Source organism: Phyllopteryx taeniolatus, chromosome 3 (assembly GCF_024500385.1).
Source record: "Phyllopteryx taeniolatus isolate TA_2022b chromosome 3, UOR_Ptae_1.2, whole genome shotgun sequence".
Lineage (NCBI taxonomy): Eukaryota > Metazoa > Chordata > Actinopteri > Syngnathiformes > Syngnathidae > Phyllopteryx > Phyllopteryx taeniolatus.
This window is the reverse complement of record NC_084504.1, coordinates 12,955,537-12,981,820: the sequence shown is the minus strand read 5'-3', so window position 1 is coordinate 12,981,820 and position 26,284 is coordinate 12,955,537. Positions and strand designations below refer to the sequence as shown.

The following is a 26,284-nucleotide window of genomic DNA, read 5'->3' as shown; positions in this document are numbered from 1 at the left end:
AACAAAGTTGGCCTTGTGTCCAAGTAGTGTACATTAAAAACAACAACATCAAAGACCTCCCAGCACATTCTGACCTCGGTCAAGGACTTGAGGAAGTTGGCCTTGTGTCTGAGCGGGTCGTGCACGAGGCCGTCGCAGAAGGACACGATGCCGTGCGGGAAGTTGTGCTGCGACAGCCAGGCGACCACTCTCTGCTTCTGCATGTCCGGTCGGCCCGTCACGTAGATTATCAGGTAGCCCAAATCCTGCCAGTGCCTGCCAAAAAAACACACACGCGTATATTATTGAGCACAGCAGGCAGTTGTTATAAAGTGCAATAAGCGATTTACCTGACGACGTCCACAGCCCCCGCCCGCACTTTGGGGTCGCTGCCCATGATGGACACGCTGGCGGCAAAGGAGCCGTCTATGCTGAAGACCACAAATTCTGTGCTGCGAGGGATCACCGTCAGGTAGCTGTCTGCAAACGTGTGGTCGCCCCTAAAAAATACAACTCGATGAGTCGTCGTAATCAGAATCGGAGCGTCCAATCATAACGCAAAGTATTCGCAGAGCTTCACTTCAGTCGAGAATATCTGACATTTTTCTCAAAAGTATTTGCCATTTTTGTAATAAAATACAACTTTGTTTTTGTAACATATTTTTTTACTTCTTACTGGAAAACATGACTTTGATCTCAACAATATAAGATTTCTAGACTGATTTTTTTCCCCACTAAAAAATATTTTAAAAATTTTGAAAAAAAAGACTTCAAAAATAACTTTTTCTAGAAATAATGACTTTTTCCCCAAAATATCCAACTTTTTGTCTAGAACGTAGTACTTCTTGAAAAATGTTTTATTTTATTGCATATACCGTAACTTTTTTTCCCTGACAATACGCTTTTATTGAAATATACCTTTTCTGAAATATATGACTTCATGCAAAAGTACACAACTTTTTTTCTACAAAATGTACAACTTTTGCGTGAAACTTTATTTTTTTCATGTAAGATGAAGTTCACATATAATAGATTTTTTTTTCTTGAAAATATATAACTTCTGGAAAATGTAACATTTCGGGAAAATATATTTTTTTCCTGGAAAATGTATGACTTTTCTCATTAAATATACAACTTTTTGTGAATTAATACAGGATCAGCATTGGGAAAGTTCATTTTCTATGCAAACTAGTTCAGAGTTCAGTTCATCGATCCAAAAATAAACTAGTTCAAAATTTTGAACTAAGTTCACCAGTTTAAAAACAAAGTACAGTAGTTCATAGTTCTTTTTTTTCAAAATTTTGCTGATGGGGTATTACTCTGGCATCTCATTTCCCCCATGTTACCGCCCATTCAGTCCACACGAATAGCCAGCTGCAACTTTCACCCTACAATTGCAAAAACATGAGGAAAAACATAATGGTTGAAAGGTTTTTTTATTTTATTTTAAACGAGGAATTAAAACAAAAACAGGACTTTTGTCCTTAAAGTGCAAACAAAAACCCGCAACACAGTATGACAGGAACGATGGTGAAAGGACATTGATAACTTTGCATTCCTCCCAGTTCTGACTGTCTATATTAACAAAATTATTAATGTATTCTTACAAAATACAAAACAAAATGAATTCCATGTATTTTAACTAAACCATTCTGATATAAATAATAATTTTCCTAGTAATCCATTTTTCCATTGATGTACTGTATTACAAAAGAATACTTTCGCTCCCATTTATGCAGTGTCCCTGAACACACCTCGCGCACTGCATGCCTAGTTTCATTTTGAAGATCAAAATAGGAAATGCAGCAAGTGTACATTCTTTTAATTTTTTGAGCATGTCCATACAGGTCCCTCTGCTGGTCACTTTTAATATTACAGTTGATCCACTGTATATTACAGTCCACCAACATCGCAGCAGACCCTGCGATGTGACTATTGCGCACATACATCCCAATGACGATGCTCAAGCAAAATATCGTGCAGCCCTACAATATACTGTATATACACTATTTCTCCCAAAAAGCTGTGCTCATGGCTCACAAACATACCTCACGACCATTTTAACAGGGTAGACGCCGACGCCCAAGCGCTTGTCGTCAGGAAGGACAAAGGACACGCGGCCGCTACTGTTGGTGACCTCCGTGTTGAAGTAAACCCATTCTCCTGACGGAGGCTGAGTCATGATGTGCAGGTCCACCTGCGGCACCGCACAAATGTAACACACACAACATGCACACACACACACACACGCGTGCGTCAAGTCTGAGACAAGAGGTCTCACCTTCTCACCAGCCAGAGTGACCATGTCCAGCGGGCCGTACATGAAGCGGCCGGTCACCGTATGCTGGCTGTCCTCGGTGAACACGGCGTCGTTGACGCGGTGGTTGGCCGTGACGTTCTGTCAAAGTGGCACAAAAAGTAAAACGAAGCCGCGACATGAAAAACATTGTTTTATTAATTGACATAAAATGAATACATTTAACTGATTCATTACTCAATTTCGATTTAGCAAATATAATTGCCTGGTAAATACAACAACTACACACACAGCTAGATGCGACCACACATCATACCCTGATCTTTACGTGAGTCCTTTTGCGCAGCCACTTCTCGCGAGGTTTGGAGGGTGTGAACTCCGACACTTCTTTGCCATCCAGTTCCAGGATGCTGGAGTTGTCATGCCTCATAACCTTCAGCAGACATTTAGATCACCACCATTAGACTGATTTCTATTGTGCAAGGTGGTAGTTATTATGAATAACTGGTGGTAAGCAACAGCATCTGATGTTGGCGTATCGTGCGTTTTCACATCTAATGGTGCACTTCGGTCTGACTGCTAACGTTCTGGTCAAAGGTAAAACAAAAACAAACAAAAAAAGAATTGTCTTGTCGAATGGTGCATTCAAGACCGGTTCGGTCAGCCGACCACTAACATGCCGGTCAAGCGCATACAAATCATTTGTCTGTGGTGCAGTCGAGGGAGATTCAGCCTGTTAGTCTGTCTAATGGGGCTTTCAAGACTGGCTTGGTCCAAACATTAACATCAGGTCAAACAGAAACAAATAGTTGGTCTGTCGAACGGTGCATTCGAGACTGATTCGCTTCTCCGTTATCCCGTGGCAGAAAACAACACAACGGTGTCGCCGAGGTGGCCTCACCTGTCTGAGGAGGAAGGACACCACGTCGGTGGACTCCCAGTAGGACGCGTGAAAGAGGTGAGGCAAAGCCACGGTGGGGAAGGCTGTCAGCGCATCGGGGCAGTAGAGGGCAAAGTCCATGCGCTTGGTGCCCCACCAGCGCGCTGCAACTGGGAGGGGAACGCAATGAGTCGGGTACACGCAATCACACAGCGTCGACGCCATAAATCATTTGACAAAGACCAAAAGCCCAGCCGTCACCAGCAATCCCAGCAGCAGGTGTTGACCTACAGGAAGAGTTTTGTGGAGGTTTGAAAAAAAAACACACCGAAAAAGCACCAGAGACAAGAGGAAGGTTATTTGATTGAAGAGAAGAAGGGCTGTTATTCCTGACATATCGAAAGCTTCCTCAGCCTCACGGGTCTCTATGCAATACCTTGGTCCACCTCCGCCTGGGAGTCCAGAGAGACCAGATCGCATATAGCATTGTGCAGGCCGGGAGACACGCAGCTGTCGGACCCTAGACTTTGACTGTCGCATGAAATCGCCTCCCCGTCCTTCTCGTCGGCGAGTTCTTTGTGTTTCTTGCGGGACTTGGGAGGGCTTTTCAAGAAGAATTTGTTTTGGGATGACAGGGCCAGCTGGGACAAGAGGCCAGATGTTTGGGACTGACTAAACGAGTCTGTCTGGGCTAAAAAGAAAAGAAGCATGTGATAAAAAAAATGCTGCAGCAGCATGCCCATCTGTAAGAAAACCTTGCAGTGTCAATACAATTTTTGTTACATTGTGTGTGGAAGTGGGTGGGACAATCACACAAAAAACACAACAGGACATTGTAGCACTGGGAGAAAATGCAAGTTGCATTTAACACTCAAGACACTGAAACAGAAAGGGACATACGGGGCGCTTTTTAGTGGACCTAAGCCTGCTCTATCAGGGCCAGGAGGGTGCGGAGGTCTTCATGTCTACCTGTCTACGCAGATGGTGTGTGTGTGTGTGTGTGTGGCTAGGGATGGGCAACAAAAATTGATTTTTCATGCTTGCAATTTGATGTTTGTGAGGAATTTATTTGATCTAACGGTGCATTCGAGACTGCTTTGGTCCAACTGCTAACGTTCTGGTCAAATAGAAAAACAACTTGGTCAGTCTAATGGTGCGTTCAAGACTGATTTGGTCTAACGATTAACATTTAGATCAAACGTACACACATTGGACTGCCTAATAGTGCATTCGAGATTGGTTCAGTCAGACCAATAACATTCTGGTCAAATGTAAAAAAGAAACTTGGTCTGTCTCATGGTGCATTCAAGGCTGATATGGTCAGAAAGCTAACATTTCAGTCCAGCATATACAAACTGATCTGTTTAATGGTGCAATCAAGACTGATTCGGTTCAACAGCTAACATTCCAGTCATCTATTCATCCATCCATTTTCTACACCGCTTATCCTCACTAGGGTCGCAGGTATGCTGGAGCCTATCGCAGCTAACTGCGGGCAGGAGGCGGGGTACACCCTGAACCGGTTGCCAGCCAATTACAGGGCACACATAAACAAACAACCATTCGCACTCACATTCACACCTATGGGCAATTTAAGAGTCTTCAATCGACCTACCCTGCATGTTTTTGGGATGTGGGAGGAAACTGGAGTGCCCGGAGAAAGCCCACGCAGGCACGGGGAGAACATGCAAACTCGTCCACCGTGCTGCCAACATTCCAGTCAATAATTTGCTTGTCTAATGGAGCATTTCAGACTGATTCAGTTCAACCACTAACATGGCAGTCAAACGTAAACAAATAATTAGTTTGTCTACTGGTGCATTCAATACTGATTCGGTCTGACTGCAAAATATTCTGGTCAAACATAAACAAACAAGATGGCGGTGGCATTTTACTACTTATATAATATATTGTAATGGGGGGGTGGATGACTGGTTAGCACATCCCCCTCACAGTTCTGAGGACCCGGGTTCAAATCCGGCCTCGCCTGTGTGGAGTTTGCATGTTCTCCCCGTGCCTGCGTGGGTTTTCTCCGGGCACTCCGGTTTCCTCCCAATCCCAAAAACATGCAGGGTAGGTCGATTGAAGACTCTAAATTGCCCGTAGGTGTGAATGTGAGTGTGAATGGTTGTTTGTTTATATGTGCCCTGCGATTGGCTGGCGACCAGTTCAGGGTGGTCCCGAAGATAGATGTGATAGGCTCCGGCACGCCCCCGACCCTGGTGAGGAGTAGCAGTACGGAAAATGGATGGATGAATAGATTGTAATATTTTATTTGACCAAACATGCTGTAAACCTTTTTTTTTTTTAACTGTGGATTATTTCTAGTCTATCATTTCAAGTGCTCATTCTAGCACTGCGACACATTGCACCCTACTGTAAATTGTTAATTCCTCTGAATGCCCATCCCTAGCATGGAGCAGGAAAGAGTGTGTGTGTGTGTGTGTGTTTGTGTGTATGTGTAGTGATGAGACCGTGGTGGCGTTGGGCGAACACTTACTGTTGGCTATGTTGCTGGCAGTGTAACTGTCTGCCATTCCTGACACCTGGCTGGCAATGCTGACCTCACTGGCGCGGCGCTGGCCCCGGGAGAAGGGGCCTGTGACGGGGGATGAGGGGTACGAACTGTCCATGAAGACACCACCATGAGACTGAACAACATCCGCTATTGAGCCGAAACAAGGGAGATCCCATTAGACACGAGACAACGATAAGGGGGCCAGGGCGAGGATGGCTAACACAGTGATGGTTCAGAGTGATGTAAGGTAAACGCTAACTTGTGATGGCTTCTGAACCTCCATCAAAAGCATGTCAACAAAACACATCATGCAGACACACACACACACACACACACACAAACATCACAACAAGCAAATGTGTTGGAAACCACAAAACATGACAGGAGAGATGTTATACAGCATTTGAATGTTGCAAATAATCCAAGAAATCCAAGAAATTGGTTGAATGGTGCATTTGAGACTGATTCGGTCCTACCAATAACATTCAGGTTAAATGTAAACAAACTAATGCCGCATTCAAGAATGATTCGGTTCAACCACTAATGTTCCAGTAAAATGTAAACAAATAATGGCTTTGTCTAATGGTGCATTTGAGGCTTATTCCGTTTGATCACTAATGTTCGTGTCAAATGTAAATAACTGGTTTGTCCAATGATGCATTCGAGACTAATTCCCACCACTATGGTTCTGGTCCAGTTTGAAAAAAAAAAAGATAAGTCAGTCTGATGGTGCATTCAAGGCTGATTTGGTTATGATGAGCACATCCCAAAAAGCAAAGGTGTTGGAAACCAAAAAACATGGCAATGACAGGAGAGACGTTACACAGCATTTAAATGTTGCAATAATATAAATGAATATATATATACATCGTATTCACACCCTTTGCTATGACACTCAAACCTAAGCTCAGGTGCATCTGATTTCCACTGATCATCCTTGAGATGCTTCTCCAACCTGAATGGAGTCCACCTGTGGCAAATTCAGTTGATTGAACATCATTTGGAATGGCACACACCTGTCTAGATAAGGTCTCATAGTTGGCAGTGCAAATCAGAGCAGAAACCAAGCAAGGAAGTCTAAGGAATTGTCTGCAGATGTCTGAGACCGGATTGTGTCGAGACACAAATCTGGGGAAGATTACAAACGAATTTCAGCAGCACTGAAGGTTCCGAAAAGCACCGTGGTCTCGATTATTCGGAAATGGAAGAAGTTTGGAACCACCGGAACCCTTCCTAGATCTGGCCTTCTGACCAAGCAGGATAACCAGGGAAGAAGGGCCTTGGTCAGAGAGGTGAACAAGAACCCTATGGTCACTAAGGCGGAGCTCCGGTGTTTCCTTACGGGGATAGGAGAACCATGCAGAAGTAATAATAATAACCATTGCTAATGCACTCCACCAATCAGGCCTTGATTGTAGATTGGCCAGACGGAAGCCACTTCTCATTAAAAGGCACATGGCAGCCCTCTTGGAGTTTGCCAAAAGGCACCTTAAGGATTCTCAGACCTGCACAAACAAAATTCTCTGGTCTGATGAAGCCAAAATAGAACTTTTGGCCTGAATTGCAAGCGTCATATCTGGAGAAGCAGAGGCACTGCTCATCACCTGGCTAACATCATCCCTAGTGTGAAGCATGGTGGTGGCAGCATCATGCTGTGGGGCTGTTCTTCTGCTTCAGGCACTGGCCGACTAGTCTGGATAGAGGGTAAGATGACAGCTGGCAAATATAGAGAACTTCCTCCAGAGTGCTCTGGAACTCAGACTAGGGCGTCGATTCACCTTCCAACACGACTATGACCCAAAGCACACAGCCAAGATAACAAAGGAGTGGCTTCAGGAGCAGCCTGTGAATGTCCTTGAGTGGCCCAGCCAGAGCTCAGACTTGAATCCAATCGAACATCTCTGGAAAGACCTAAAAATGGCTGTCCACCGACACTGCCCATCAAACCTGACTGACCTTAAAGAAAGATCTGCAGAGAAGAATGGGAGAAAATGCCCCAAAACAGGTGTGCCAAGCTCGTAGAGAGATACCCAAGGAGACTTGAGGCTGTGATTGCTGCCAAAGGTGCTTCAACAACATGTTAAGCCAAGAGTTAAAATACTTATGTACCTATTATGTTTACATTTTCAATAAATTTGCACTACTGTCTGAAACATTTTTTTTACTTTGTCATTATGGGATATTTTATGTAGATTTTTGTAATTTTTTTTCAAGAAAACAATATCCAAATCAGCTTTAGTCTATAACATAGCAAAATGTGGAAAATGTGAAGGGGTGTGAACAATTTCTGGTGTGTGTGTATATATATATATATATATATATAAAATTCTCAACAGGTCCGCCGCATACCGAGCAACGCGGCTGAACTAGACGGAACTGGACAATTGCAATTAACAGATGGCAACTCACCCACGTACACATGGGAACTGATGATCACACACTTACCAGCTCAACCCCTAGTGTTCCCAACAACCTTTTGAGGTGCTAGTGGTACCGGTACTTATTTGTAATAATTTTATTAAACCGCAAATAACATGCCGCGATTGTGAAGAAAGAAGCGGATTGCCCTTGTCACATTAGGTAATTTAAATTAACACAATGAGAGGAAACAGGAGACAATAAAGGAAAGAGCGTGGATATTTGAGAGACCGTTGCCAATGATTGACTGCTCTTGTGCATTTTGTCAACAAAGACTCTCTACACTACGATTTTGAGCCAGAGGTACATATGAAATTATAAGTACAGTTACATACTGTATACTGTAAATGTGTTGGTATGAATCAGCAATCCGGTTTGGTCCCTGGAAATAAATGTTTTGGCGTGTAATAACATGTGACACAATTTGACCATTTTAACTGGCTGATAAATGTGCGATGTTGCAAAAAATAGCTGGTTACAGAATCCCACACATTGCGCGAAGGCTCTGTCGCGTCGGCCTCTCGCTCGGTGTGCGCCGGGCCTGAGACTTCCATCCAATGGAGGGTTTATGCCACAGCTGCCCTAAATTGACAACCAAAAACTCCTCATTTCTGTTCAAAATGGTCAAATGTGGAGTGGAGTCCCCATTAATAAAAAATTCATGCCCAATGGTCGAATTTGTCAGAAAGAACGAAGAGGCCATCCAGCATCGTGAAGTGCTTTGACGCAGACTCTTTCGAGTTCCGTTGAGTCCTTACTTTTCCCCCTTTCTCTCCTTCTACACTTAATTGTGCCCACCAAAAGCAACGGGAATGCCGACAGCGAGTGTGGATGGATGAAAGAGGAAGGCAAGTGATGATGAGGAAGGTGGGAGGAAGGTGACAGGAGAGGCTACACACACTCGGGTGTGGCGGGTGTGGCCTTGAGGGCGCCCTCCTGCCAGTTTAGCACGGGTACGGGGATGCACGTCTCACTGATGGTCTCCTGACAGCGAAGCGACACGGGCGGCCCGCTGTCAAGTAGCAGCGGAGCGTTGCTCTGGACTGTCTCCACTACAGAGGCCAGGTTAAGGAAAGGAAAGGAGGAAGGGTGGAGAGAGGAGGAAGGAAAAGAGGACAAGGAAGACACAAAAACATATGAAGCAAGAACAGGAGCAAAGGGAAAGAGTCAAGCCCCGAGTGGTGCCCACGTCTTTGGAACAGTCCTGATTAAACTACAGTGGATGCGCAGAACTGGAATAATGCAGAGCTGATGGTTCCACAATTTGACCAAAAACAGGGCACCATAAAATGCTTTACTATGTACTCTAGTTATATGTATAACTTTTAGGGGGGGTGTAGGATTTGGGTTAGGGATTATGGGTGCGAGGTTAGGGTTAAGTGTAAGGGACTGATTCCCAAGGTGTTCAACCTCTGGTCATTGATTGTATAGTGACTGACCCACCTGATTTCAGTGGAGGCAGCGGGGGTTCAAATCCCACTCAATGACAGTGTGATTGTGAGTGTGACTGGTTGAGGCTAAGGGATTGCGTTCCAAAGTTAGGCTTAAGGGTTTAGGTTTAAAAAGAACGCGGTTAGTGGTAGTGTTTGAGTTCCGTGGTTAGGGTCGGGATTTGCGGGATAGGGTGTTGAATTTCTAGTTTCGGAATATGCCTTTTGGTTACGGGTTTAAGTTCAGTGGTTAGGGACAAGGGTTTGAGCTCTGAGGTTTGCGGTTTAAGGTAACCTGAGGTTAGTGACAGGCTTAGGGATTTCAGCTCTGAGGTTTGGGTTAGGGGTTTGAGTTCCGTGGTTATGGTTAGAGTTCCAAGGTTAGGGTAGGAGTTTAAGGTAATCAAAGGTTAGGTTAGGAAGTCAGAGTTAGGAGTTTGAGTAAAGAGGTTAAGGTTACAGGTAGGATTTGGGGTTGGAGAAGAGTTAGCAAAACTGGACTGAGCAAAATTCTTATTATGGACCAGCTGATCTAACCTGAACTACCTGAGACCTAACACATATTGAAAAATCTATAGAACTGTTGTTTGGACACGGCTAAACAATGACCAAAGCTGTAGGCTGTGACTCCACCATGTTGACCAGTCCAAGCAGGACTGTGACAACATTTGGCTTCTCAAGAAGCACAAACTGAAGAAAAATGCTCCATTTTTCTTTTGAGACGATGCATATTGTTGTGTGACAGCGATGAGAAAACAGGACGACATGTGACAATGTCTTATATTTGTGTGTGTGTGTGTGCATGGGACTCTGGTAAGTGCATGGCAGCAAATCTCACCCAGCAGAGTAGAATTTCCGTCCCCCAGCGGGAAGCGTTGGTAGCGGGGCACGTTGAAAGGAGGCAACAGGTGGAACTTCCTCTCCAGAAGAGGCTCCAGGCGCGAGGCAGAGGGATCAGCCGGATGGAATAAATTGTACACCTGTTGACAGGCGGGACGGAGCTGGGCCACTGCGGGAAGGAAGCAACAGACATGCAAAGGCATGAAAAAGGTGACACAAAAAAGACATTGTATGCGGGGTCTGGGGGGATCCCCTGGGCTCCCGCAGCGAAATTATGTTATTTTGACATAAATTAAGCAATCTGGAAGACTCTGAAGAGTACAATAAAGCAAAATAAACAAATTTTCTTCACGCAGAATTTTTTTTATTTACACCGCTCAAGTACGTGTTGATATACAAATTTAAGATTAACATTAAATTTGCCTCATTTCTTTGCTTTTTTGTTTTGGCCTCCAACTTGAGCCAGGTCCATTTCCACCTGCACCTGATGCCTGCTTCAAGCTGTGCCACATGAATAGCATCCTCCTCTTTAAGCGCTCTCATTCTGGAAAAGAATTGACTATAATCATTGTCTGTTTCACTTCATTTTTCACTATTACCAACTTCAAAGGCTAATCCCAAATGCATCCTCCAGGAAAATATTAAATACAATATTTTTCTGTTTTTATTGGCCATTTCTGAATTAATTGAAGTTAGTTCATTCTGTCTTGTGACATAATCCGTAACACCGCTCCGTCGCTTAATATATTTATCATTAACATCCGTAAACTAATTAGATAATTGTAGGCGTGTTTCCTAATTAACTCATTCACTGCCAGCCTTCCCAGTTAACATGGATATTTGACTTCTAAAGCCGTCAATGGCAGTGAATGTGTTAATACAAGAGGTACTAGCGGATAAGCTCTTGTCGCCGATGTTACACAACCAGGGTCACGACCTGCAGTCCCTCAACGCGGAAATACGAAAGACCAGTGCAACAAATACGACACTGGGTGATCTGATGAGCAAAAATGTTGCTTGAACGTAAGAGTAGCAATAGAGGATGTCCGCTCCAGAGGTGGCTAGAGAAGCCAAACATTGTCCTCAAGTAAGAGTAAAAGTAAAAAGTAGTCTTCTAAAAAAATACTTGAGTAGGAGTAAAAAGTACACAGTGAAATAATTACTTAAGTAATGAATAAATAGCACAAAAAAAAAAAATATATATTTTTTTAAAATTGCAATTTACTCAACGGTGTTTTCTCAAGTTATAAGTGAGCTGGAATATCCACGTTTGGGGAAGACAGTGCCAGACAAAAAATACAATACATGCAAGCTGTTGTTTTTGTTTGTCTAAATGTAAACAACAGTAGCGCGCTGTTGCCTTCGTGGTAACGATGACCTTCCCAAAATGGTGGCCATATAGGCACGACGAACAGCCGGGCTGGTTTATCAAGTGTTAATACCTATGCCTGGGAAGCCCAATAGAAGACATGTGGGGTCATGTGACTTTCTATTGTCGTTTGATTGGTGCACTAGATTTAAACGTCACTAGCGCTTAAATTAGATTGGGCAAACAGTGCCAATGCAGAACTCAAAGTCGTAGTCTCGCGCACGAAATAGTTGATAAATAAGCAATAATTGATAGTCTTTAATTCTCGTGTTTTCTGTGTCAGTGTCGTTTTGTCAAAGTGATGTTATACAATAGCCTCCCATTCCTTGCCAGCAAAAGAGTGAGGAACACACGCTTGGGAATACTTGAAAAATGTGTTCAGCTCTAATAATTCCACAGTGTAAGAGTTTCACCAAACGTATCGCTTTACAGCATGAAATTTGGTAGGTGTGTCTATCATGAGCAGACGCACCAAGTCTGCCATTTTGGTTTGAAGCGACCGTTTTGGTCCTTCAAAAACAAACTGTCCTCGACATTTTGTCCGATTGCTACCAAATTCACTAAAATGCAAAGAATTTAAATTTTCAGCATTATGTGTGGGTTTGATGACAAATGTCCCTCTTAAGTGCTTCAAAGCAAAATCTAGATACGTTTTTGTGGGTCTACTCATGATAGACATGCTTAGCAAATTTCATCTACCTACATGAAACTGACTTCTGGGGCTGAATTTTTTTAAACATTCCAGCAGGACGAATTTGTCTTCGAAAGACCACTGGAATTGGCTGCAATGACACTAAAATGGCCAATTCAAACCAAAATGGCACGCGCCATATTTCTTTTCAGGCATGGCTTCTAGAGACCTTTTTGTGAGTCTACTCATGATGGAAAAGCAAATTTAATGTCTCTAAATGAAACCAGCTGAATTTTTAAAACTATTTCACAGGAATCTACAGAACCCCTCCAAGCACTCTCTTGTATGACAAGCGCACGGTGGCTTACCATCCAGCATGGGGATGACCGTTTTCCTCAGGGCAAGCACGAGGCCCAGCGGCGAGCCAAAGAGGAAAAAGTCGGCCACTTCAAAGTCCAGCTTGCCCAGCGAGTCTAGCATGGTGCTGCTGCTCGACCTGCGCGAGGTCCCGTCGCCCCGTAGGATGTTGGAGTGCAAGCTGCAAGGGGATGGCAAAGTCAGGACAAGGCAGGGCCAAGAGATACTGTAAATCACATCCAACACTGTTGCCTTGAAATGTGAGTTCCGTGACCATGATCCAAACTCAGATCATCTTTCCACATTGAAATGAATGGAAATGCCATTAATCCATTCCAGCCTCCCCCCAAAAAACGAAAAAAAAAAATGTTAAAGTAATGTTGTTGTTTTTTTAAATCAATAAAAGAGCACTCTATAATATTGTACTTTATTAAAAAAAATGTATAGTAATAACATAATTGTAAAGAATGTAACAAATTAAACAGTGTATATGCATCATGGTTAATTTTTTTCAGGGCCTTCTGTCGTGCGTGACTAGGCCACTGGGGACAGTATAATACACTCATACACACACAAAGCAAGAAGAGTTTCACAACTACTGTAAGTGGCTGAGTAAACTGCAGTAATAATAGCTGTTCGCAGAGGATAAAGAATATGTCTTTGGGTAGTGCTATACTATCTTTCTATATGTGTAACTGCACCCTTTGTGTTCATATATTCGGTGCTTAAAGCGTTATAACAGTGCCACATAGATGCCATTCATTAGCCAATCTATGGCGTTTTGCATTGTTTGTTAGCATTAAGCTAAGCAGAGTTAAGGCAAAGCTGCGTGGTCGTTTTAAATATATAACGAGTAATTCTCCCTCTTTTATGTTTAATTTGATAGGAAACGTCAACTGGGAGTGGCATTAAACCGCTTCAAGCCTCATTTTTGAAGAATTGCTCACTACCTTCCAAACTGCTGCCTGTTGTGACATGAGTTGAGTTCACTGCAGCCAAACCATACAGCACTCGTATCTCAAAATTTTGCCCGCATCTGGAGATAATTTGCCCCTTTTAGGTACTTCTTCCAAAGGTTGCAAAAATACCATCGCAGTACCTGGACAGGAAGGCCTGGTGTTGCTTGATGGTGTCCAGCTCGTAGGTGGACAAGTCGCTTCTCTTGCGCTGCAGCTTCTTGTTGTCGTCGCCCGAAACATTTCTTGGAATGTCGATATTGCTGCGGCTTAGGTGGCGGCTGCCCTCCAGGGTGGGCGAGGCAGATCCCTGCCCGCAGTTGATAATTGTGCCCGGCGACAGGAGATCCTGGTCCTGCGAGGTAGAGAAAAAATACATAAAAATCAGCTCAGTGAGTGGATAATGAGAAGTTTGTGAGGTGTTGTATTGATCACCTGTACACTGACAAGACTGCCCCTCCGGCTGCTATTCTGGCTTTCATTGACTGTCTGGTTGCTGCTGCACAGAGCGTCGAACCCTAGTATTCCTCCAACACAGTCCCCGATGAGGCAGACCTACAGAAGTAGGAAATGACATCAAAGCCGTACAGTAATCTCCTACAATTTGTAGGAGACAGGAACTGTTCGCGAATCGCGAAAAGAATATTGACGTCCCAAAAATGTTTAGAATTGCCCAGATGAAAATATATAAAATATACCACAAACTATGATCTCAGTCATACACAACAGTTTACAGTCCATATTGAATCAGTCTCAAATGTACCATTAATCAGCTCAGTTATTTGTTAATGTTTGACCATAACCTTAGTAGTCATATGACCGAATCAGTCTCGAATGTACTATGAGACAGAGCAATCATTTGTTAAGGTTTGACTGGAACGTTGGTGGTCTGCTGACCAAATCAGTCTTCAATGTACCATTTGACAGACCAATTACAGTAAAGCCGCTATTCACGAATTCCGCTATTCGCATTTTTTTACCCACAGCTATTTGCTGAAAAACTCACTCATTCAAGTGCTCTTTCTAAAATGACGATGCCATGTTTAATAGAAAAGTAGTGGTTTGGTGCCATCTTGTGGCATCCACAGGCAATCATAAACCTTTTTAGGGAGGGCTTCAGTCAGTCACAGTTTTTTTGCTATTCGCGGCAGGGCTCGGTGCAGATTACTGCAATATCATTTCAAACACATCATTTCAAACATTACCCTTAAAAATAATGGCTTCTATGATTTGATTTTGAAAAATTGCACCGGAAGCGCATGTCTACATCTGGTGAACACCCCAGGCTAAACGTAGAGCCTCCATGACATACGAAGATCGTTCGAGATGTATTATTTTAACATACTTCCGTGACACCAATTCCTATTTAGACTGCTGATGCTTTGGTGGCATCTTATCCCATTTCAGAAAGAGTAGAAAAACACAAATAGGTGAATTTGTGAACAGTGAACCGCAACTCTGCAGGGAGAACACAACAAACCAACCTGCCCAGAGAAAGCGGCCCCGTCCAGAGACTTGATGAAGTCGGTGTAGACCTGATTGGCTCTGGCGATGACGGTGGCGACGGCCTCCTGGTACTGAGGCGCAGATGTGGCTAGCAGGGGAAGAGCCGCCAGCGGGATGTGATCTTGGCTACTGGACAGACAGCCTTCATCGTAGCCGTACGGGCTCAGGCTGCCGCACAAGATGAAAACACGGTCGGTATAGCAATATAACCACAGACACATGAGAAACTCTTACTTGGACACGAGGGAAAAGGCCTCGGCGCAGATGGCGGGACACGGGACCAGGCGGACGGCGAGGCGGCCCAACGCCGCCGGGTAGTGGACACGCATGACGGAATCGAACGCTGCGCCGATTGTGTTGACGTCGGCCTGCTTGCTGCTGTGCTCGCCGCCGCCCGTGTCCAGGATGTTGCCGCCGTGCAGGACCAGGATGAGCACGTGGATCTTGGAGGGCTGCAGACACTGCTGGCACGAGCTCTCCTGCGGGAGATGCCTTTGTAGTTCATGTACTGATGGATATATTAAAACTCTCCTGTTATACTGGGGCTCAAACGGACCCATGAAATAATCAATCATGTTTGTCACGTTCTTCTTTTTCTTTTCTTTTTTTCTTAGCTCTATGTAGATCTGTATGTATGTATGATATGTGATAGGCACCTCTCTCTGGCTACGTTCACACTGCAGGCACAATGCCCAATTCAGATTTTTATTTTTTTTATGTTAAATATTATCTTTTTATGTAGTCGTTCACATATTAAAAAAAAATAACAAATGCAACTTGCACCGCGGACGTAATGCTCCCATGACGTCACACGCATGCGGACAACTGTGATGTGTTCAACCGTGTGTATACGGAAGTAAATGCGGAGGTCTTGTCATGATGCATTTGTGGCAATTTCAAGGATTTTGTGCAATCGGAGCCAACATTTTCTTATACTTATCAGTTGTAAAGCATCTTCTTTTCGCCACTGACTGTTTTCTGCTCCTTGATCTTCCGTTTGCTTTTGTCGCGTGTCTGTTTTGTCAAACGATTGTTACGTCACCTTTTGATGACGTATCGGTCGGATGAGCGCGCCGTAATCGTCTATATTGCGCTCGCATCGGATACATATCCGATTTATATCCACATATGAAAGAGGCCTGGAAAAAAATCGTAATTGTACTTTTCATATTGACATGAAAAAAAAATCGGATTTATCTCACATTGCACAAAGAAATCGGAATTCACCTCCAGTGTGAACATAGCCTCTGTGCTGTGTCTGAAATAAAGCTCTCATTTAATCATTTTTTTTAATGTACACTTTTTTTTTTTAAAGAAAACGTCTTCTACTGGCCTTATTTTTTGCATTTTCTTTTGCTTTTCCTGTAATTAAAATTATATTAGAATTAGCTTTTTTCATAGGGAGACATATTAAGCTTTTCCCATATAATTTTTAAAGTTCCCAGGTATCTTGATTAACGCCCCTTCATACACACCCCCATGATTTTTTTGTGTGAAAATGAATCCACGTTTCACTTCTTTGGAAAAGTATGTTGGGAAAAAAAATGCAACTGATCTTTTTCCCTGTTGTGGTGTGAATGTCTTAACTTATCCTATCATAAGTTGTCTATTTGGGGGGGGGGGGGCCACCAAACTGAGCCAAGTGGCTGTTGAGCTAACACAACAGTAGCTTTTAATCAAAAACGTCACACAGGAGCTGAACAGGGAAAGTGGTGAGGTTGGTTGGGGAGTTACACGGACTGGGTTCAGAGGGTGGGGGTCAGTCAGGACTTGAGGTTTCCGTGGGGAACTACAGAGGTGGGCTCACAGGGAACTTGGCGTGAGCTACTTACGGACTGGTGCCGCGTTACTGTGATGGTGGGAATGGGAGAGCTATCGGCTGGGACCCTAACGGAGTCTCGCATCTGAACATAAGAGGACAGAGAGGCTCAGGGACGGAACGGTATGGAAAGCCGTTTGAGCATTTATTCCCTATCCTTAATATTCAGCTTAAGGTCCAACGACCTTGTCCTCAGTAATAAGACTTTTCAGCGCACTAGTAGACTAACTGTCTTTTAAAGTTGTTTTTTTCTCGCCCCACTATTAGTGCCACTTTTGACCTACTGGCATGCAATTAAACCTTACTAACAACCTACTGTGCTGCACTAGTAACACTAATGTTACTAGACGTAACCTACTAGCCTGCCTTGTAGTAGCCATGTGTGTCATGCACTAGTAGCCTCCTGGACCCTACTAGTAGCACCAAAATACCCACTTTGGGTCCATTAACTAATACGCTCTTTGTGCGCACTAGTAGAAAAACTTTGGCATACTAGTAGGACAACTACATGTTACTAATGAGGCAAACTGTGCGACAACTGCGTGCCACTTGTACTATAGTAACATATTATGTCCTCAAAGCAAAGTTTTCTGAATCCAGTCAGACAATTCAGTGTGCTAGACGAACGACTGGGTACACTAGAAGAGTGACTGTGCCTGACTAGTAACTTTCCCCCCCCCCCCCCCACGACTACCGTTCACTATTTGACAACATTTTTGCACTCTAGTAGGACAACTTTGGCATACTAGTAGGACATATTACTAGTGAGACAAAACTACTAGTGGGCACTTTGGTGCTGCTAGGAGGTTCCAGGAGGATACTAGTGCATGACACATGCCCATTATTTTGGCTGAGTAGTCTTACTCATGGAGCACAGTAGTTTACTAGCAAGATTTAATTGCATACTAGTAAGCGAACAGTGGGACTAGTAGTGGAAAAAGGATTATTAATAAGACTGTCGTTCTACTAGTGTGCTGAATTGTCTTACTTGTGTGGACAATGTACTAGTACATGGAGCTTGAGCTGGACATCAAGGATACATAATAAATGCTCAAAAAGTTTTCCGTAGGATGGAAAAGCCTCACTGAATGCTCGTCTTGATAATTGGAGATTCCGTCCGGACGCGTGGTTGTGGACGCGTACCTCATCTAGCCTTTCCCCGCCAGCCGCTCTGTCGTAGTCCACCGCCATGTCCTTCAACAGCTCGCCTGATAATACACAAAACAACGCGGTCACGGCCAGGCTATCCTCGAAGGTCGTCTCACCTCGGCGTTGTTTTCCTCGTCGTACCGGAAGGTTCTTCCATGTCGGAAGCCTCGATCTTGTCCATGAGGTCGTTTGAGTTCCACTTGGCGATTTGCTTGGGTAAGGCATCCTCGCCGTCTGAGAAATCCTCTGCACACACACACACAAAAGATGTTTTTAAAAACATAATTTAGTAACATCACTGGAATGGATGCATAGTGTAAAATCATGACCCCTATCAGCCAGCGCACTAGAGGACTACATCTGGAATGGATATTTACTGTCTCCGCCTCCAAGATTTCTGACATCATAAAAACTGTTATTACTTGCATTAAGTTGCACTAAGTTGGGTGTGATTTTTAACTGCATTGGTAAGTCAATGGTGACGTGGTGGCGCAGTATCAGAAACATTACACTGGGGAACAATTTGAAAACAAATTTCTGTGGAGTTAGATTTTTATGCTGATTAAAACTAAAATTGGCACGCTGAGTCAGTTTTTCTCAAGCACGTCAAGTTTTTTCTCCATAGCTTACCCTCCAGATGAGCGAAATTCCACTGATTAGCTATAGTAAGACTTACCAGTTGATTACGATTGGACTCATCTATAGCTACGTGACAACTTGTTTGTGCAGTCACAATTGAGGTCAGTACTATCAATATCTGCTTACAGAAAGCTTTTCTCTTATCCTTGTAACCATGGGCATACCATCGTAAGTTCTATTTTGTTTTATGCTGTTTTTTTTTTTTTGTTTTTTTTTAGTTTTCAAAGCTTCTAATTATTCCATCTTAGTGTTTTGTTTACATGTACCTACATTTTTCATATTTTCTAAGAAAACGGGGATCCTATAGTTAAAAAACTTGACGTGATAGAGAAAAACTGAGATCAGTTTTGGATTCCACACCCCAAAATTTAAAACAGCTGTCAGACCTAAGTCAACAAAAATTGTGTTCCCCGGTGTTATTAGGGGATCTTTTGCATGTGTTACTAATGTCGGCTTCATATTTTTCTGAGGAATCGGATATGCTTGGTTATAGAAACTCTCCCTAATATCGTTTGAAAAATCATGAACAGAAATTCGACAGCTTTAGGCGTGCTTTGCATCAGTTTCTGATGCACCTAAAACTGTTGAAGAAGAAGACGAAGAGCCGAATGATCGATTTTCTTTCTGATTGTAAATGTGTCCGAGAATTTTATGAATTTTCAAACGACTATTTTTTTTGTTTGTTCTTTGTAACCAAGCACATCTGATTTCTCAGAAAAATATGAAGCCTACATTAGTAAGACATGCAAATGATCAGAATGGTACCACCACTTCCAGCCATCTATTTTCTAAAGTGCTTGTCCACATTAGGGTCACGGGTGAGTTGGAGCCCATCTCAGCTGACATTTGGTACAATTTCTGGGACTGGTCACCACCCAAACGTGATTTGTCACTTATATAGCTTATAGCAGTTATTCTCAAAGTTTGGTACACATACCACTAGAGGTACGCAAGCTACTTCTAGTGGTACAGGAAAGAATGACTGCCCAGGGAGTTCAGTTGTATTTAACTTTTAAGTCCAAAACATTTGCACTATGTTAAAGTGCCTTATGATAATATTAAATCTATATTTTAGGAATAAAACCTGTCTCTTTTTTGATGAACACGTTACGCTTGAGAACCACTGGTTTATAGGATTTGTACACTCGGCTGTACAATCTGATTCAATGAGATCCAAAACAACAGCTGTTGCAAATTCTGCCTTTACAATGTAAAATATATATATTATCATATTACACATTAGAGGTAGTGACTCATTGTAAAGGTTAGCATAAGGGTTATTATTGTGTTATGGTTAGGGTAGAGGTAGGTTTAGGGAAGGGTTAGGGTTATTGTTTTGGGTTTATTATTGTGGCTACAACCACAGTAATACCCATACAGTGGTGCCTTGAGATACCTTGAGTTACCCAACTTTCAAGTTTTTCGAGATAGGAGCCGTCGTTCGGCCATTTTCTTTTTTGCTTAGACTTGCAAGCAAAAAGTAAACATTTTAGATACGGTACAAGCGCTATACGGTGGCAGTGAACTCAACTCACTTCGAGTTTGGCAGACAGAGGTGCAACACGCATATATTATTTATCGTCTGTGAAGAAAGACTAATATTACTGCGGCTTTTTAAGGAGTGACTGTCTCCATGTACATCTGTATGTACCTGTTTCCCCCAGGTGGCCAAGGTACACAAGCAGCAGCACAATGTCCATTGAATTGAAGCAAAAATTATTGCTATTGCTAAATTAACACCTCAATATTGAGCATTATCATCTTTTCAAAGGCATACTTTCTGATATTGCTCTTTTATTGGGTCTCATTAGTGTTCCTTATGGCATATAAAAATGTGTACGCATATTTTGTTTTGTATATTGTCTGTTAGACTCCTGCCAACTGTCTTCGATGAACACAAAGGAAACAGGTAAACAAACTGTATACACGAGTCACTTTTGATTAGAATTTTATTGCTTTTTGAGTCATGCCATTGTTTCATTATGAATCCACCTGTAGTTCCTTCATTTCAGTTTAAGTGACGGAGACATTGCCTCTTGTATCGCGGTGTAACTCATAAAAACAATGAGTCATGCATGACAATCACACAACAGAAAATAGGTCAAACGTGTGGTAACTAGTGGTGTAACGGTACATGTACTCATATTCACATTTTTCAGTACGGTCCACAGGCGTATCCAGTTGTCACATGGAACATATTAGGTAAGGGGCAGCAAAGTGGAACTACCTCGCACTTTAGCCACATGCCGACTACTCTGTAAACAATATCAGTATGGCTCACCTTCTGCCAAGCGATACGCTTTGATGGTATGTTTAAATTTATTCATATGGTACCGAGTTCGCATACGGAACATAGGAAAACGACAGAAAGTGTAACTGCCTCGTGCTCTAGCCACACATCTACTACACGGTAAACAATAACAGTGTGGCTCAGCATCTGGCTAGTCATACGCGTTTGGCGGTGCGTTGAACTTGTTAACATGTTTAAACAGCCTCTCCCAGGCTCTTCATACGGAACCAAAGTGATAACAAGTGCCATTATTTGTGTTTTATAGCATAATAATTCACAATGTTCAAAGTGTTACTGTTGCTCTCATTTGCATCATTCATATCCTAAAATTGTTGCACTTTCCTAAAAAGATTCAAGCTGTTATGCATGATTAAATATTGGTTATTTTATAAGAGAAGTAACTGTTAACAGTTAAGATTTCTTTGTTACATTTTTATATACATCACACATTTCCTAAAAAGAAAAACTATTGATGTAAAAAAGATTTAAGATGTTATATATTATTCTCCTGAATACATTATTTGGTTCATTCATATTGTCTTTTTACATTATTATATGAGATTTGGTTTTCTCATGTTTCATCGTGAATGTCATTGAATCTGTTCCAGCACGGGGAGGTAGTGGTTACAACGTCTGGTTCACATTTCTGAGGTTCTGGGTTAGAAGTTCTGCAACGGCCTTCCTGTGTGGAGTTTCCACGCTGTCCCTGTGCTTGTGTGGGCTTTCTGCAGGTACTCCAGCTTCCTCCCACATTCCCAAAACATGCATAATATGTTAAAGGTCCCCTTCCATCAGAATCTCTCTTTTTTTTCCTACTGTTTAATGCATAACATTGGTCAAAATGAGTCTGTGACCTGGTAGAAGTATGACATCTATGCAGTACCTCCATTGAAAGCAAAAGATGATATACAGCATAAGGCTTGCAAAATGACTGGATCAGATTTCCGTGTATTTGTGACATCAAAAGTTAACTCATGATTCAAGTACGTGCCCACTTCATGGTTGCTACACGCCCACTCATCTCGGGAAAAATTGCTGAGTGGCAATGCGGCTGCGTCTTGTGCAAAGCTTAAACTTTGTGTCGCCTTCCAAACTCGGAGGAGTTGAGGAATAAATGGCTTCAAATTATTTTAGGAGAAATTTCTAAGCATTGCGTAACCAGTATTGTGCTGGGTTCAGGCCCATTTTATGGAGGATGGCTTTGTAAAGTTTTCGCACACTGCTGGAAATTCATTCCGGGTTTGGAGCAAGCGAGCCAGCTGGGCAGCTGCCACCCCACCAAGCCATACGAATACGGTTTATAAAAGCATACCTGTGTTTTACTATATTTTTAATGTCAAATATAACTGCCGTCACTGTCGCCAAAACGTGTGCAGCAGATAAATGCCACAAGCTACTTGCGTTATAGTGTCTGAATGGGACCCACTTTCAAAATATCCTCCTCTCTTTGACTTTCCCCACGTGACACGCCGGGATAGTGCCATTCGCCAATGGCCAATCAGAGTGAAGCTGTTTTCCATATTCACATTGAGAAGATGAAGGATCCAATAGAGCCAAAGCTTATTTACATGTCACATATTAAGTAGAAATCCAGCCGTCTCAACTCCAAATAGAATAGCTTGAAAAAGGACTTTCTAGGCATTTATAACCCAAATTATCTTGCAAATATGACAAAATGGACATCAAAGATTACAACAACAACAACAAAAAATGATGAAAGGGGACGTTTAATGGAAGACCAATTAATCCATAAGTGTGATTGCGAGTGTGTATGCTTCTTCCCTGCCATTGGCTCACGACCAGTGCAGGTCAAAATCAGCTTTGGTGAACTAAAGACTCTAAATTGTCCATAGGTGTTTGTGAGTTTGAATGGTTGCTTGTCTATTGGTCCTGCAACTGGCTGGTGACCAGTCTAGAGTATACCAATTTCTCTCCATGAGATGGATGGATGAATCTGTTCTCTTCCTGTAACCAATGTGAACTGAAGCGTCACCTTCAGGCACGTACGCAACCTTGATTTCTGTGGTAGCGTCATACCTCTAATATTCATTAAACATACGCTTGTGATGTTTATGAAATTCTTGTTTCATCCTCATGACTGGATGTTATTAAAACAACGCCACACAAACAAGAAGGAAGCATTTATTCCTGGGGTGTATCATGGGCGTGAGTGTGATTTATGAACTTTTGACGTTCCGACAAGCCACCTGGCCCGAGTCCTGTGGGTTATTTCAACTGCAGCCCAAAGCATGCTGGGTATCTGGGAAGCTTAAGAACTGATCTGTGGTTAGAGAGATGCATGCAGAGTTAGCTTCCTGGAAAAAGAGCTTGGATGAAAACACGCCTATGTATAGACACACGTGCGCATTCCCATGAGATCCAATACAAGACCGGTGGAAACAGTCTTCATGACCACTACTCAGTTCACAAGACAAAAGTAGGTGTGCACTTTTTTAATTCACCTATTTTAAGGAAGGGAGGAAGGAAGGAAGGATGAAAAAAGGATAGAAGAAAAGAAAGGGAGAAAGATGATGATAGGAAGGAAGGTAAGACAAGGAGGAAGAATGCAAGGAGAAAGGAAAGACAGGAGAGAGGGTGGAAGAAAAGATCAATTCCTTCCTGCAAGGTCGGATCAAAAAAGGGAGGCAGAAAGGATAAGGAAAGATAAAAGGAGGCTTGATGGATGGAAAGAAGGATGGAAGGAAGGAAAGGTGAAGGGAGTATAGAGGGGTGAGAGGAAGGTTGGCTAGAAAGAAGGGAGGAAGAAAAGATTAAGGATGGATGCAAGGCAGGAATGAAGGAAACGTGTGTAAGAAGGAAAGGAATCGAGGGAAAGAAGCGGGGAAGGAAAGAAAGAAGGACAAAGGAAGGAAAGAATAAAGGAATGCATGGTCAGTTTGGTCCCATGTTGAAATGTGATGCATATTACAGCCCCCTACAGGCCTGGAGTACCACTTAATAACTTTCCAATCAAAGAAGCCTGTTCCTGTCTTGTATTGGATGTGCTCAGATTGCGTCAACATTCCTCTTGGCGCCTTACCGTGGGCGTCGAAGAACTCTTCATCCGAGCTGTCGTCCGAGTCCCGTGCGATACTCTGCATCCTCCACTCGGAAATGCTGTGTCGGGACGGGCTCACTGCGGAGGGACACAAATATTGGCCGTTTCAGTCAAACTCCTGTTTATCGCAGGGGATGGCGGCGTGTGAGTGTCTGGGCGTCACCTGTGGGCGTCAGCAGCTCTTGTGTGAGTGTGCTCGTTGTGTTTATGTGTTTTACTGTTTAAACGGCTATGGCCTGACTAAATGAAGCTCCTCCCCTCACTTCAACATAGTCCCTTGGTACTAAAATGCTACACGATGGCACCAAAGCTATACTTTCATACCGTCGAGACCTTCAAGTTTGTGGGAATTACAGTCTCTCAGGACCTGAAGGGGGAGACCAACATCAACTCCGTCCTCAAAAAGGCCCAGCAGAGGATGTACTTCCTGCGGCCTCTGAGGAAGCACGGCCTGCCACAGGAGCTGTTAGGGCAGCTCTACACAGCAGTCATCGAATCAGTCCTGTGTTCATCCATCACAGTCTGGTTTGGTGCTCCCACAAAAAAGGACAAACTCCGACTGCAAGGGACAATCAGGACTGCCGGAAAAATCGTCAGTACCACCTACCCACCCTTGAGGACTTGCACGCTGCCAGAGCTAAGACAAGAGGCTGCAAAATCCTCTTGGACCCTCCACCACCTCTTCCAGCTCCTTCCCTCAGGTAGGCGCTATTGATCAATGCTAACTAAAACTAGAAGACATTCCAACAGCTTCTTCCCTCTTGTCATTAACTTCTTAAACGGTTAACTTACAATTCCATTGTAACATGCTGCCAATTTTGTCTTGAGATTGTTCTCACAGCTCTGTCAGGCCAATCATACATTATTCGTGCACTCAATGTAGTAGTCTCGTCACGCTGCACTTTTGCATAAATGTTGTTGACCAAGACTGGCCACTCGTGCTTGAGAACTATCTGCACCATTCGCACAATTGTCACTGTTCCAGATTATCGCTCTATTAGTCATTTCAAACCGCTCTAAATTGCCAGAGGACTCTGCATCATTTGCACAATTATCATTCTATCAGCATTACCACATTACCAGCAATCTTTCATTGCTCAGAGACTCTCCGTGGTGTGTTTTTATGTTTTTACGTCTTAAAAGTGTCGTACTAGAGTTGCTCCAACTACTGGAGACAAATTCCTTGTGTGTTTTTGACATACGTGCAAATAAAGATGATTCTGATTCTGATATTAGACAGGGCTTTTTTAAAGCTAATAACATGAGAGTCCCCCCCTAAAAAAACCAACAACAAACAAACAAACAAAAAAATCGGTGAATAGGTGAATTCACAAACAGAAAAGGGTACGTAAGGACACTCTATGGCAAATACATTTTACCTATTGAAATGAATTGAAATTCTATTCATCTGTTTCAGCCCCACAAAAAACTCCATTATTTTGTTACACATTTTTAGTATAAAAAAGCACTGTATCATTTGAAAAAATAATAAAATATGATACTAGTACTGTATGATATACTATACTGTATGATAGTAGTACTGTATACTGTAAAACCCATAAAAAGAACTCGGGAACATTGTGTAACAGGGGACGTGTAGATTTTTTTCCAGGCTCTTTTAACACACTCGCCCAACCAAGCACTAAGAAATATTGCACCAGCGGCTTCCCCTCCTACACACGTGGTGTTATATAAACATGCAATGGTCCCCGCGGTGCGCAGCTCCCCGGCAGATGGACGGCTGACTGGTCAAAAAAGAGGAAATTGGCAGCTCTGCTCTATCGTGGTGGGGAGGTTGCAGCTGGAGCTGGCCGGGGATGTCACGCTGCTTCTAATAATAGGCCCACGAGGAACCACAAATGTGTGTGTGTGTGTGTGTGGGGGGGGGTTATAGTCAAGCCACAGGTGGCAGGCAGCCCACCGCACACCGGTGGACAGGACAGGCTGCTGATGTAGTTGCTAAAAATAGCTAACGAGGTGTAACAGGTCGTTATAGTTACATAATACAGTGAAGCTCCGCCCATTTGTGTTTCACAATTCGCATTCATGATTTTTTTGGGGTAGAAATTTTATTATCATATTACGGTGTATATATATAACATTTTTGACATTTAGTTCTTAGATTTTTGTAGGGCATATTCTAAATAAATGTTTGATCAAAAGTAATACAGAACAAATTAAAAATTAT

General features: G+C 42.9%; 1 protein-coding gene across 7 annotated transcripts in view; it reads right to left on the bottom strand.

Annotated features, from left to right (window-relative positions):
- The window catches only part of LOC133474868 (membrane-associated phosphatidylinositol transfer protein 2-like), a 66,615-nt gene that overhangs the window by 3,742 nt on the left and 36,589 nt on the right, over positions 1-26,284 (bottom strand). For 2 of the 7 annotated variants that reach the window (XM_061766973.1, XM_061766974.1), the window contains exons 7-24: positions 24,079-24,174; positions 18,251-18,355; positions 18,104-18,168; positions 15,376-15,620; positions 15,120-15,309; positions 14,071-14,190; positions 13,779-13,990; positions 12,691-12,860; positions 10,321-10,491; positions 8,952-9,104; positions 5,617-5,781; positions 3,553-3,807; positions 3,138-3,286; positions 2,553-2,669; positions 2,261-2,377; positions 2,028-2,176; positions 330-479; positions 75-255 (exon numbers count right to left, since the gene is read on the bottom strand). In XM_061766973.1, coding sequence (XP_061622957.1) covers positions 75-255; positions 330-479; positions 2,028-2,176; positions 2,261-2,377; positions 2,553-2,669; positions 3,138-3,286; positions 3,553-3,807; positions 5,617-5,781; positions 8,952-9,104; positions 10,321-10,491; positions 12,691-12,860; positions 13,779-13,990; positions 14,071-14,190; positions 15,120-15,309; positions 15,376-15,620; positions 18,104-18,168; positions 18,251-18,355; positions 24,079-24,174 — 2,810 coding nt within the window. Of the gene's footprint in view, positions 1-74; positions 256-329; positions 480-2,027; positions 2,177-2,260; positions 2,378-2,552; positions 2,670-3,137; positions 3,287-3,552; positions 3,808-5,616; positions 5,782-8,951; positions 9,105-10,320; positions 10,492-12,690; positions 12,861-13,778; positions 13,991-14,070; positions 14,191-15,119; positions 15,310-15,375; positions 15,621-16,973; positions 17,046-18,103; positions 18,169-18,250; positions 18,356-24,078; positions 24,175-26,284 lie in introns of all 7 variants that reach the window. The other 5 variants (XM_061766980.1, XM_061766976.1, XM_061766975.1 and 2 more) reach the window with 5 other exon arrangements.